Source organism: Pagrus pagrus, assembly GCF_965226575.1.
Source record: "Pagrus pagrus genome assembly, chromosome: 19".
Classification (NCBI taxonomy): Eukaryota; Metazoa; Chordata; class Actinopteri; order Spariformes; family Sparidae; genus Pagrus; species Pagrus pagrus.
Genome location: NC_140203.1, coordinates 16,703,638 through 16,715,949, shown reverse-complemented (window position 1 = coordinate 16,715,949; position 12,312 = coordinate 16,703,638). Strand labels below are relative to the sequence as shown.

The 12,312-nt window shown below is 41.8% G+C and overlaps 1 protein-coding gene across 1 annotated transcript in view; it reads left to right on the top strand.

The window, feature by feature from the left end:
- LOC311275182 (matrix metalloproteinase-17-like) overlaps nt 1-12,312 on the top strand; it is a 78,255-nt gene that overhangs the window by 54,224 nt on the left and 11,719 nt on the right. Inside the window, exons 5-8 of the mRNA XM_084383491.1 lie at nt 5,602-5,778; nt 7,825-7,927; nt 10,474-10,556; nt 11,763-11,915. Of these exons, the coding sequence (XP_084239617.1) occupies nt 5,602-5,778; nt 7,825-7,927; nt 10,474-10,556; nt 11,763-11,915 (516 nt within the window). The remainder of the gene's footprint in view (nt 1-5,601; nt 5,779-7,824; nt 7,928-10,473; nt 10,557-11,762; nt 11,916-12,312) is intronic.

Below are 12,312 nucleotides of genomic sequence, written 5' to 3'. Positions count from 1 at the left end.
CGCATTTAGCTGCCCAGTTCACCCCCCGCTGTGTGATTGATGACGCGGCCGTCCATTACGAGTCGTGAGAGGCAGAATCTCGACGAGATCAAATAAGTGGAGGTCTGGAAGTGCTGTTGTCGCTTTGACAGGCGGCAGATTGTTTCTATTAATTATCACTCTGCCAGCAATCTGCTTCTGCAGAACTGATTACTCTGACTAGAACAAAAGCATCATTAAGCAGGTGAATTTTTCATGACTTTCATGTTTTTTGTGTGTGTGTGTTGTGTGTGTTTATACTTCTGAGAGGACGTGTTCCTTGGTGAGTTTATTGCTGCTATACTCAGTCATACAAACGTCTCATCAGATAATTTGACAGAAGCACAAACAACGATCAGCCACTACAATAAAACCACCTGCTTGATATTGTGCAGGTTCCCCCGTAGACACAAGACTTCTGGGGCGGTCCTGTGGGATCTGGCATTAGGATGTTGGCAGTGGACTCTTCGGGTCCTGTGGGTTGAGGGGTGGGGCCTCCATGGATCCCACTTGTTCTGACACATTCGACAGATGCTCCATCAGAGTGGGATCCGGGGGATTTTGGGGCCAGCGTTTAGGTGGTTGGCGCCTGTCAAGTGGTGACATATGAACGCCAAGACCAAAGGTTCCCCAGCAGAACATTTGCATGGTAACGAGATGATGTTATTCATTTCACCTGTCAGTGGATTTAATATTGTAGCTGATCAGTGTGTGTCAATTTGGTACAGTTTTTCTAAGTTCCTTTTTTGCACAGTCATCTTGAGTCCCAAAGATAGTTAGTCTATGTTTTGAATTTTTTTCATTTGATTTATATATTTTCAGGCAGGGTGCCATTATTTGACAGGTGAAGATTTTGAGAAAAGTCAGGAAATGAGGGTAGAGAAAATGCAGTGAACTGTGGTCATAATAGGGCTGGGGGAAAAATCATTTCTTAGATGCATCGCAGTTCTCTCTTGAAAGATTGTCTCGATGCAGAGAAGTCAATAATCTGAAATTTAAAACCCAATGTACCGCCAGTGACTTTTTTTCCCCCTTTTTTTAAGACCAGACTATATGTTCCTGACAACTGAACTACCTGAGTGGTGAAATGTGACAGCTAAGCGTGCGCAAAGATAATCAAAGTAAATTCATCCGTTAGTTTTGATTATGGATCATTAAAAATAAGCTGTTTTAACAGTAACAAGTTATCACACAGTGACAGTGAAAATGAATCATGTAAAGAAGTAAAAAAAAATGTGATGCATCATGCATCATTAAGCTGAAGTGCCTTCAGTGTCCCAATAGATCATAGACCTTCATAGCATATTCTTGGCTATGACCATGACCATTGGCTATGAAAGTTACCTATACTTCTTATGCATGACTTCATTCTCCTATGCACCTGTTCTCTAAGTGTGAGAAGTGTGCATTAGACAGCTTTCACTTTGAATCTTGAATATTGCAAAATAAATATGCAAAATGTGAAAGTGACCAACAATGTGCAGGATTTCTGGTTTCTTCTCAGGTGTGTAAACATTTCAAAGTTTTCAGTGTGAAACATAGAAAGGTTAGAAACTCTTTCACCGTCTTTCTCTGTCTCTGTCTCAGTCGCTCTCTTTTGCTAGTAGGAGACTACTGAACATTTGTGCAGGACAGCCTCTCAATCAACAAGGAACACAATAACTCTAGAATTTAGACTCTCAAGGCTCCATCATGTTGTTGGATGTTAGTTATCGAGGGCATTCCTGAAAGTGTAATTCAAGTTTTGTCTTGATGCCACGTCACACCTCCCTGTCTTGGGTTTCACATCAGTACATTTCCAGACTGATGCTGCCTGTTACGGAGCAGGAAATAACAAATTATTCAAGTACATCACAGGATGGAAAACATTGCTGCAAAACAGTGCAGACACAGAAAATATCAATAGGATCCGAATCCAGAGACAATAAACAAACCGTGAAGTTGGAGCAGGAAAGAGAGGAGGGCAGAGTGAAACGGTGCTGCAACAAGAAACCCACAAGTGTTCTGGACTATTTTTAGTTTACCTTTCCTCTAGAGTCACGTAGATGAACTGATCAGTTTAGTTCTGCCAACATCTGTGAAGGATACGTATATAATTGTAAACATTTTTAGCTTTATCCATCAAAAAAACTTCAATAATCATACTCATGTGACATATTTCTGAGATTAAATAGACCAACTTTTACTTTGTGAGGATACAGCGGGAGTGTATATCTGTGGTTTTTGCCTGCTCAGTTCAGATGAGGCAACGCAACCATTATTTCGCTCGTGGTCACTCTTGTTAAACTTGAACAACCGTGCCAGCGGACTGACTTGCGCCGTCAGCGAGTTTCGATGGAGAGAGAGAGAGGAGAGAGTGGATAAACATATAAACACACAGCTCTGTTAGGGCCCACTGAGCAGCCAGGATATACTGTACGAGGAAGGGATTGTACTCGTGTTGCCTGTAGCTACAGACAAGTTCTGCTTAAGCTGAATGAGCTCAAGGTTAATGTTGGGAGACTGAGACAAGCTACTGTAAATACTGCTTGTGTTTCCAGTACCATGGTTTGATTCTGATGATGAAAGACTGGATAACTACTTGAAATTGTCAAAACCTTTTGCATTTGTGAACCTGAAATAGAAAGAAAACTATGACACATAATGAAAACAAATAACCAGTGTAAAGTCAGTATGCATTTTGACAACAGCTGTATTAAACTGAATTGACGTTGAATGTAAAAGCTTACAAATGAGCTGCTTCACTGGCGTGGTACTGGAGGCCAGAGTGGTTACATCATATCATAATAAAAGCTGCACTTGAATGCACCGCGTTCATTGCACATCAAATGGTGCTTACCTGGAGCACCTGAGGGTCTGTATAAACCACGATGGTTTCATCATACTGTATGTGTTCTGACACAATAGATGCACCTGCCACAGTAGCAAGTCCACAGCAAGCTCAACTCTTCAGCCAAAGTGTTGTAAGACACGTACAACACGGAGAAACTGTTGCCTTTACACACCGTATGTTTGACCCTGTGTGTTGAATAGTCACGTCGGTATTTCACCGTCGACATAATTCCCACAGAGCTGACGAGGTGTGCAGCAACCGCAGTGAAAATGGATTAATTATCTTACACAAGGTTGTTCAAGGCCCATTATTCAGTTTGCATTTTGTCAATTTTTCATCAACTTGCCTTCATACTGAGGTTAATAAAGCTGTTATTTGCCATCTGACTAGGGAAGTGGAGGGAGGACCTCCCTAATCCCAGCATTACCCTTACCACACCCTAACCATACACTAACCCTAACCCTTCTGAGTGCCAAGAGATCTTCTTATGGGTATTAATAAATAGCAATGCAGTTAGAACATGTTTCATTGCAGAATGAAATTATTTGATAGAACATGCGACAGTGTACAACACGCCTGACAGAATAATGTGCTGTGGAGAAATACAGTCACAACCACAAAAGCCAACTCTAGATTTCAGTTGTTTGCGAGCAAAACTCCCAAGAAACCGTTATCTGTTAAAAAATGAAAGACACCTTGACCAGCGCAGGTCAAAAGGGATTCCAAACTGGAACATTGTGTTTTATATAATCACGTAATTGATCGACAATGGAGGAAGATAGCGACTGGAGCTGTTCTTATAGGCTACATTTTGGTTCTGGTGTCCATTCTGTTTACCCATTTTCGGAGGGGGGAGCAGATGAACTGATGAGCAGCACTGAGTGATGAGTCAGGGGGAATAAGCTGTTCTTCTGCCCGGCTGTCTCTGCTTCAATTATCCAGAGATGCTGTCTGGAAGGGAGAGACAACGTGCGTGGAGGAGGTTGGTAATGATGTTCTTGGGCCCGGAGTAGCGGATATTTCGGAGAACGGGGGGGTTGTTGGCAGTGATCTCGGGTTACTCAGTTATTTGTTTGGTCTTGTCTTATCCCGCGTGGCCAGAACCAGAGAGCAATATTTTGCATGATGGTGGACTGGATGCTGGATGTGGGCCACACCAGCTGTATGTGCTCAGCTGTTGCATCCCCCAATGAGCTCTCTTGGCGATTGAGTTAAAGTGATCCCAAGGGAAGATCGTGTGGTACCATTTCTCTTGCTTAGTGATCACACAGTATTGAGCAATCTCAGAATCAATCGGTTATTGTCTATAGGCAATCTCCAGAGGCCATTAAGTGATGTTGTGAGGTAGACAGACGTCTTCTAAAGGTCTTCCAAGATCCAAAATAAAGCTGAGAAAGCATCATGTGAAATAAAATCCTTAATTTCCATCTTGTAATGATAGCATTTGGGTTATTTGGGTTAAAAAAAAAAAAAAAATACTTCATGACTCACTGGTAAACCCAACAGAACAATATTTAATATTCTTCAGTAGTCTACAGAGGTAAACAAACATCTTCTCCCTGTAATGAATCTGTTTCATCCACCCAATTCTCCCCGCGCCTACTTAGTCCACAGGCATTACATCTATTCTGTCAGCCTCACATGGACCGTAAACATGATGACACGGTACATACTTTTGTTCTGAGCCCCTGTTCTCTCTCTCTATCCATCCTTTGTCCACCTTTCCTCTCTGCACCATGTGCTCCTGTAGATTAGAGTTGGCATCTGCCTTCTGGATACCCCAGTTGGGCACTGTAATCACGAGTGTATGTCCCAAACCGAGGCCTACCTTAGGTAAACTGAATGCAGACTTGAGCCTGGCCACCAAGGAACTCTAAGCTAGCTTAGCCCGACACGGTAGCTCTCCATATTTTTTGCAAATCTAAATCTCCAAGCCCCCAGGTTTTGTCTTGCTTCGCAGAGTCAGACAGAGTTTTGGAGGCTTTGCCTTTTCTTTTTTAGTTGAACATCGAGTGAAAAGTGCTTTAATAGCCTGCAGCCTCTTTAGGTGTCTTTCTGTACTCAGGTTTTGATTGCCAGCCCAGGGACTCGGGCAGTATTACCATAGTTATCTCACTACACCACACACCTAAAAGCACTCAAAGCCTCCTGAGCTGTCTGTCATGCCTCTTAATTTGCACCATAAGCAGATGAGTTGAAACAGGATAAAATACCTGAACAGAGATTTGACTGGGTCAATTCAGGACGCAGACTTATAGAGGAAAAGGTCACATCAAGAGCAATTTAGTGAAACTCTTTCATGCACTGTTCACTCAGTTTGTGAACAAAGCTTCAACATGTCTGAATGATCATGTCAGCCATGCTACTGGTCACGGTAAAAAGCTGTTTAAGCGTAACCCATTCACACGTTACCCAAGTGCGAAGCCGCAGCTAACTCTCACACAATGCTAAGCAGTGTCCATTTTAAACTCAGCTTTTTGCAGTTCTTTTCCAGTTGTTGCTTCATTATAAAAGGGGCATCAATAATCTATGCATGCTGTCCGATGTAGAATTGTTAGAAATGTCAGATTGAGAATTAAACAAAAACAAAATTAAAACTATTTTGACACAAATTGGGAAGTTGCCAAAGTTTCATACAGTCGCTTGAACTGTATAAATTATATTCTTTGGATTGTGTTCGTTTTACTTTCCATTTCTTGTCGTTTCTGCATTGTTTCACCGCCATGATGAACCTCTCTCTGTGTCTTCAGACTCTCATGGGATGGATCTGTTTGCGGTCGCAGTCCATGAGTTCGGTCACGCCATCGGCCTGGTCCACACCTCAGCCATCGAGTCCATCATGAGACCGTACTACCAGGGTCCTGTCGGAGACCCTCTGAAATACGACCTGCCCTACGAAGACAAGGTCCGCGTCTGGCAGCTTTACGGTACGAGAGACCTACTACATGTGCATGTGTGAAGGACGGGGTGGAAAAAAAATTGCATTTGTGAGGAGGATACTGGGGAAATCAAACAAAGTGGCCATGTAACTATGAAAGTGACATTATAGATGGAAGTAACAACATGTGTGACATTTGTGGGGAGTCACTATTGATTTTTTCTAGATCTGCACTGATTATCGCCATTATCCTTTCCCTCATTATGTACAGCACCGGTTACCAACCTGGGGGTCCTGATCCCTAGGGGTCTTCAAAGCTTCATGATGGGTCAAAAGACCATCTAGATTTTAAGCGGTGTAATTTTTACAAATATTTTTTTAAGTTTAGATTATGATTTAAGCTATTAAAGGGCATGGTGAAGACTGAACACACGCTGTATTTACAGAGCCTTTACTCTCTGCTAAACAACCTCGTCCTACTGAAAATCTTGAGGTGGCCACCAACAGGCGGGGGCGCGGGTGAGGGGGAATCATTGACGGTTGGTCAAAAGCAGCTGGCTGGCTATGCATTTCTTATTTTCATCTTATTTTCACTTACTGAGTAAAACGTTTGCACACCTGTGGATCGACAGCTGCGTAGGAGAAAACAAAGACACTGTTCACCTCACTTGCAATCAAGAATGAACTGTAATAACAACGTTTTGGTATAAAGGCACTTGAGATGGGGGGGTGGCCAATGGGGTGGCCAATAATTGCTGCAGGGGGGCCATGCACACACATCTGCATTCACAGAGTCCTCCTCTAAGCAACTACTTTCCATGACTCAGGAGCTCTGCTGTAATTATGTGTTCTCCCGGTGCATTGGTGAAAGCGTTCTGATGACAGCACGGCAGAGTGAAGATACGGAGGCCTCCTCATGCACGAAGCAGCAATTGATGAGTTCTGTAGAGCTAGGTTATTGATTTAATGAAAACACGGCTAGAGTTAATTGGACCTCGTTCTGGCATGTGACCTTACCACACCATTAGCTGATAGAAGAAATGGCAGAGTGGAGACAGAGAATGATGAAAATGAAGAGAAGTGAACTATGTGGGCAAATTAACACATGATGGCAGAGACATGACCACCGTGACTGACCTAAAAACACTGACGATGTAGAAACTGAGCCGACATAGCCTGGCTACAGGAGGCAGAGTGGCAGGTTGTGTTCACCTTGTCATAAAAGAGAGTTTAATCCTGATTTTCAGGTTCATGATCATGTTCAGACTGCAGGTATATCCAGAGGAAATCAACAAGATTGTGTAAGCGTGTAAACACAGAAGAATAAGAAACTGAGTTTCGTCATCTCGCCTTCCAAACAATCGCACTGTCAAGTCACGGAGCGGTTTTATTTCAGCTTGATTGTCTACTGACTGTTGTTGATTGTGCTCTGATGCACCTCTGTCACTCTGATTCTAATGTGGTTGTTGTGTGGTGCCCCGCGAGTAACACAAAAGACACTTTGATATGAGCCACTAGAGCATTCGGATTGAGACACATCTGTAGAAATATGATTTGAATCGCATTTCAAACCCTCTCAATGTGGTTTGGATCCGATTAGCAAAACCACATTGTGTATTATTTTATTTTTTTTGCTGTCCAGACTTCCTGAAATCAGTCTGGGTACAGTCTACACATGCCAACAACTGATTTGGGCTGGCCGTCTGAACATAGGCATAAATATCCGAGAGAGGTGTTGAGGTGAAAAAATAAATAATATATATTCTGGGCTCATCCATCTGTCTCACCCCCGGAAAGGGGAGAGAAGCCAGTGTGTAGTATCACCTGCCAAATAAGTTAACTGTTGTCATCAACTAAGAGAAACACGCTCTGCAAAGTTGTGTAAAATATAATCATTTATTTTTATGTCATTTAGCTATGGCAATAATTTATCTTGCCAAAAAAACTTATTTGAATTCAAATTTAAATATGAACATAATCATAGAGTAGGAGAGAATCTCACGTGGTAAGAACAAGAGTAGAGCAAATAACTAACAATCAATGGTTGCTAATACATATGTTGTTTATTCATTTGAGTTAACCTTTGACCTTTTAGGTGTCAGAGACTCAGTGTCCCACACAAACCGACCAGGCAACCCCTCCCAGACAGCTGAACCTCCCGTCCTGCTGGACCTGCCTGAAAACAGATCCACTGTCCTGTAAGTAGACGTGAAGACACGACAACAAGTCAACTGTTATAATATCATACATACGAAAACTGTTCGACAAATGATTAAGTTTACATGCATACTTATATTCCACTATTATTCTGAATATGACAATATTTGATAGGAGGTCATGTCAACGAATTAAGCCTCGTTCCGAATGTAGCATCTTCCGATATTATCCTGGTTTTGGAAGCATTCTTTATTTATATAGCGCATTAAAATATGAATCTCAATTGGGGTTTTTACCACAGTTTGCAATACACGGCCTCTTCCCTGTTTGTGGTCAGCGAGAGTGAGAAATGCAACACAGATAAGCTCACATTTCTGGTCAGAAGGAATACAGTAGTTTAATGAACAAACTAGAGGTCTCCGTTAATCACGTTAATTTTAGCAAAATTAGCAAAAACTTGACTATTCCGTGCATCTAAAAGTAGTCAAGCTCTACTTTTGTGCCTATATCAAATGCAGTTTCCGGCATGACCAGTGTTGCATTTTTGTTGGGTTAAAGCTGATGCTTTCTAGCCTTATTTGATTCTGGATATACCATTCAACATGACATTTCCTGGGCTGTAATGACCAGAGGAGTGCAGCAAAGAGGTGATCTTGAAGCGAGCCACTCATGACACCTATTATCAGGACAAGTGTTGCTCTTTGAGGGAATTCAGGCCTGGTATTTCCATCCGTCCTGAGCGATCCGATCACAAGTGGCTCTCACTTTCCCACAGTCACTGCAAATACACACCTACATACTGAAACGGACAGATGGGACATTTTTTTACTCAAAGACAGACATATCTTCATGTATGACTTTTGCCGGATTAACAAGAAGGCACAAGTAGTTATGAATGGGTTGTAGACAACGTCCCACAATGTTTATAAAGTTTCTCCAAACGCAACAACTTTTAAAATTGATTGATTTTTTTAAGGGGGTCTGGGGGCTTTGTCAACAGGCAACAAACAAGGAGCCTTTATGAGTTACTGCTTACCGTATTTGTAAATTTGACTTATTTACAATCAATATAATGTTGTCTTCTATGACTTTAATGTAAATGGGGAAATCAGTTCAAACAGTGTGTTCAGTCAGCTGTTTTAGACCCGGAAGCAGACAGGCTGGTGCAGCGATGCCTTGACAAACTTCAATACTTTTACAAGGAAAGAAACAAAAGCTTTGGTTGGCAAAGGAGGACGTGCACATAAATATTTTAATGCACAGCATGTTTTCCTGTTTCAAGATGATGTAAATTCCTGAACTGGGCATGTTTACGCAGCCATAAAAATGTGGCTGTATTAAATTATAGAAGTTCAGCTACATCCATAAGAACACTATGTCCTTAATCGGCCTCACACAGGCGGTATTTATGGCAGGGTAGCTGTATTGGGTGTCATTATAGAGATCCCCATTTTTTCCAATGGTTCCCTGTTCATTAGCATAATTATATTGTGATTGTTTTTTAATTTTCTTGCTTTTATTCCCACGTCCACTGAGAAACAATGTAATGAATCCATGTAGGAATACTCAACATTTATTGTTTAAAAGAAAAAATAAAACAGTCTGTTTGTAGTTTGAAAGGAAGTCATGAGGTGCCAACAAAGCAAATTAGCTAAGAGGCCGAGAGTGAGCTTGGGAGCCTGCCCGTCTAATTAAGTAATTCCCCAAAGCAAGCTGGGCGGCTATCAGCCTGTAGTTTTTCAGATTATCAAGGATAATTAGACTTAATTTTGTCCATTTATGTATTTTGAGTGAACATGCACGCATGCACACACAGACCCAAACCACCGAGCACTAACCTTAGAGTAGCCCCCAGGAGGTCCAGTGAGAGTTCACAAAAATGTCTTAATTGTGAATGTGTTTCAGCAAACACACACACACATGCATGCACACACACATAGAAACCAAGGCAGCGCTGAGAAGGATGCCCAAGCTAAAGAGGCAGTCATGGGATAATTAAGCATGTTTCCCTCCCCGCTTTTGGACTTCCACTGCCATTGTTAATCACTTCCTCTGACTTCAGCAGGTCCTGATGCATGGAAAAGCTGGATTAGTCCTGACAAGGGCACCTGTACTGACCACTAGGCAGTGGTGTAGTGTTAATAGAGCTCTGAATAGAGACCTTTGTTGGTAATATAAGGCCTGGCGGGGTCCCACTCTCAGCCTCGCGGTGTTAATGGCTTCATCATTGGCAGGCAGGCCACGTCATTGCTTTAAATCACTTAAAAACCCCGGAGATAAATGCACAGAGGGACCTGACCGTGTCAGCCTGATTGCATCTCCTCTTTTGTTTAGCCTGGTTTCACTGATTCATGCGCAGGCACCCAGTCGCAGTGGATGCTCGAGACAAGCGTGAGCAAAATTTAGATGATCTTGAAAACACATATTGGATTTTGCAGCAAATACATTTTTCTGCACTTTTACGAATATGTAATAAATAATTTTAGATGATAGGTACAGAAAAATGATCAAAGATTCAACGTGTTAATGTCCAATTTTGCATAAAAGGATCTTTTTTCTCTCCTCCTACTCTCCTCACATCACTCAGGCTGGCGCGAGATGCCCCCGACAGATGCACCAGCCACTTTGATGCAGTGGCCCAGATACGAGGGGAGGCCTTCTTTTTCAAAGGTATGGAGTCACAAAGGGAGGCCTGCAGACCGACAGACAGATGCAAAGCTGCAGAAATGTGTGGGAAAAATAGAAATAAATGAGCTAGATGAGCGGAAGTCAAGGGAGGCAGAGCATATTTCTTAATTTCTTAAGAGAGAGAAAGCTAAAGAGGATGAGAGAGCCGGCTAACATGTAGACGCCCGACTGAGCCCGTTGAGTCCTGCTGTGAGACTTCGGTCCTGAAATTGCATCAGGCTTTCATGCTCGCCCTCTGGAGGAATGACCCCGTAGCCTCCCACTGACAACAGAAACAAGAAACAGGCTCACATACCGCTCGCCGGCAAGTTTTTAAACCTTTTATATCTTTTATAGCACTCAAAAGAGCTGACATTAAATGTTTATAGATCATTGATACAATCACTTTGCTCTGAAAATGTTGTTTTTTTTCAGACGTTTGAATTGTTGGCAGCTCCTGTCAGTCTAACGTGTGGTGATGGGACGTCTGCCTACTACAAAATCTCTTAAAGCGGGACTTGAAATAGACTCACATAGCCCTCCCCTTTCCTTAAAGGAAAAGTTCACCCAAAAATGGCAATTCATCCATTATCCTGGAAAGTCGTGTGAAGTTCGATAGTCCACAAAACATTTCTGTAGCAGACGGAAACAGCGATGTCGCATTCTCCTACACAACTGAAGTAGATGGAGACTTGATTTAAACTGCAGCTGTAGTCAGTCTATAAGAAGGTGGTAATTATATTATTTAACAAGGATATTCTGCCTATTTTCCAACAAGCAGTTAATAAAAAGCTAAACACATTTCCAGGAAACTTTGGTTTCTGCTTAACTTCTGCTGATCAGTAAACTGAAGTACATTTTTTAACCATTTGACCAAATGTAACACCTATTTATGAACTGCAACATTATTAAATCATGTTGGTGTAATTTTTAAATACATTTTGAGTTATTTATTTTGGTAATTCAAGTTTATTACTTGGTACTTACCACCTACGTGCCATTAAATTTGCAGACCTGCAAAATAAAGTGTTACCAAAGTCTCCTCACAAACCTGCCAAGTCATTTACATAAATTGCTCTGTGGAAAGTTTTCCCTTAGGGAATGCATAAAAATAACACATAGTATTTGCTACCAGAGCCATCATTATTTGTAATCAGCATCCTGAATAGTGCTGATCCTCCTCATGCCAAACTGTCCCGCTCCTCATAGGGAAATACTTCTGGCGACTAACGAGAGAGAAGCACCTGGTGTCTCTGCGTCCGGCTCAGATCCATCGCTTCTGGAGGGGCCTTCCAACCAACCTGGACAGTGTGGACGCTGTGTACGAGAGGCCAGGGGACCACAAGATTGTCTTTTTCAAAGGTACATTACCAAAAAGTTCCGATGTGTTATGAACAATTTAAAATGTACAAAAAGTTAGTCTGGTTCAGTAGTTTCAGTGAGCATCCACTATCACAAGATTTGATTTACTTTTTGCATTCTTCTGTCTTCTCTTAACCTATTTTTTCAAAATTCATTTAATAGCTCAAATAGACTTTTTAATACACATGATTTAGTAGATCCTGCTTTCTAAGTGAAAGTGCGTCCAGAATATTTCTTACTTCTTACTTTTAAAAAGCGTGATTCATCCGCACTATAAAGCGGCGAGATGAAAAGAAGCAGTTCGCACCTTTCTCTCGGTGTGGCTGGAACACTGATGGAAATTATGACTATTTTTCTCTATTTGATGTTGTAGAAGAGTTATGAATTTATTTTGCAG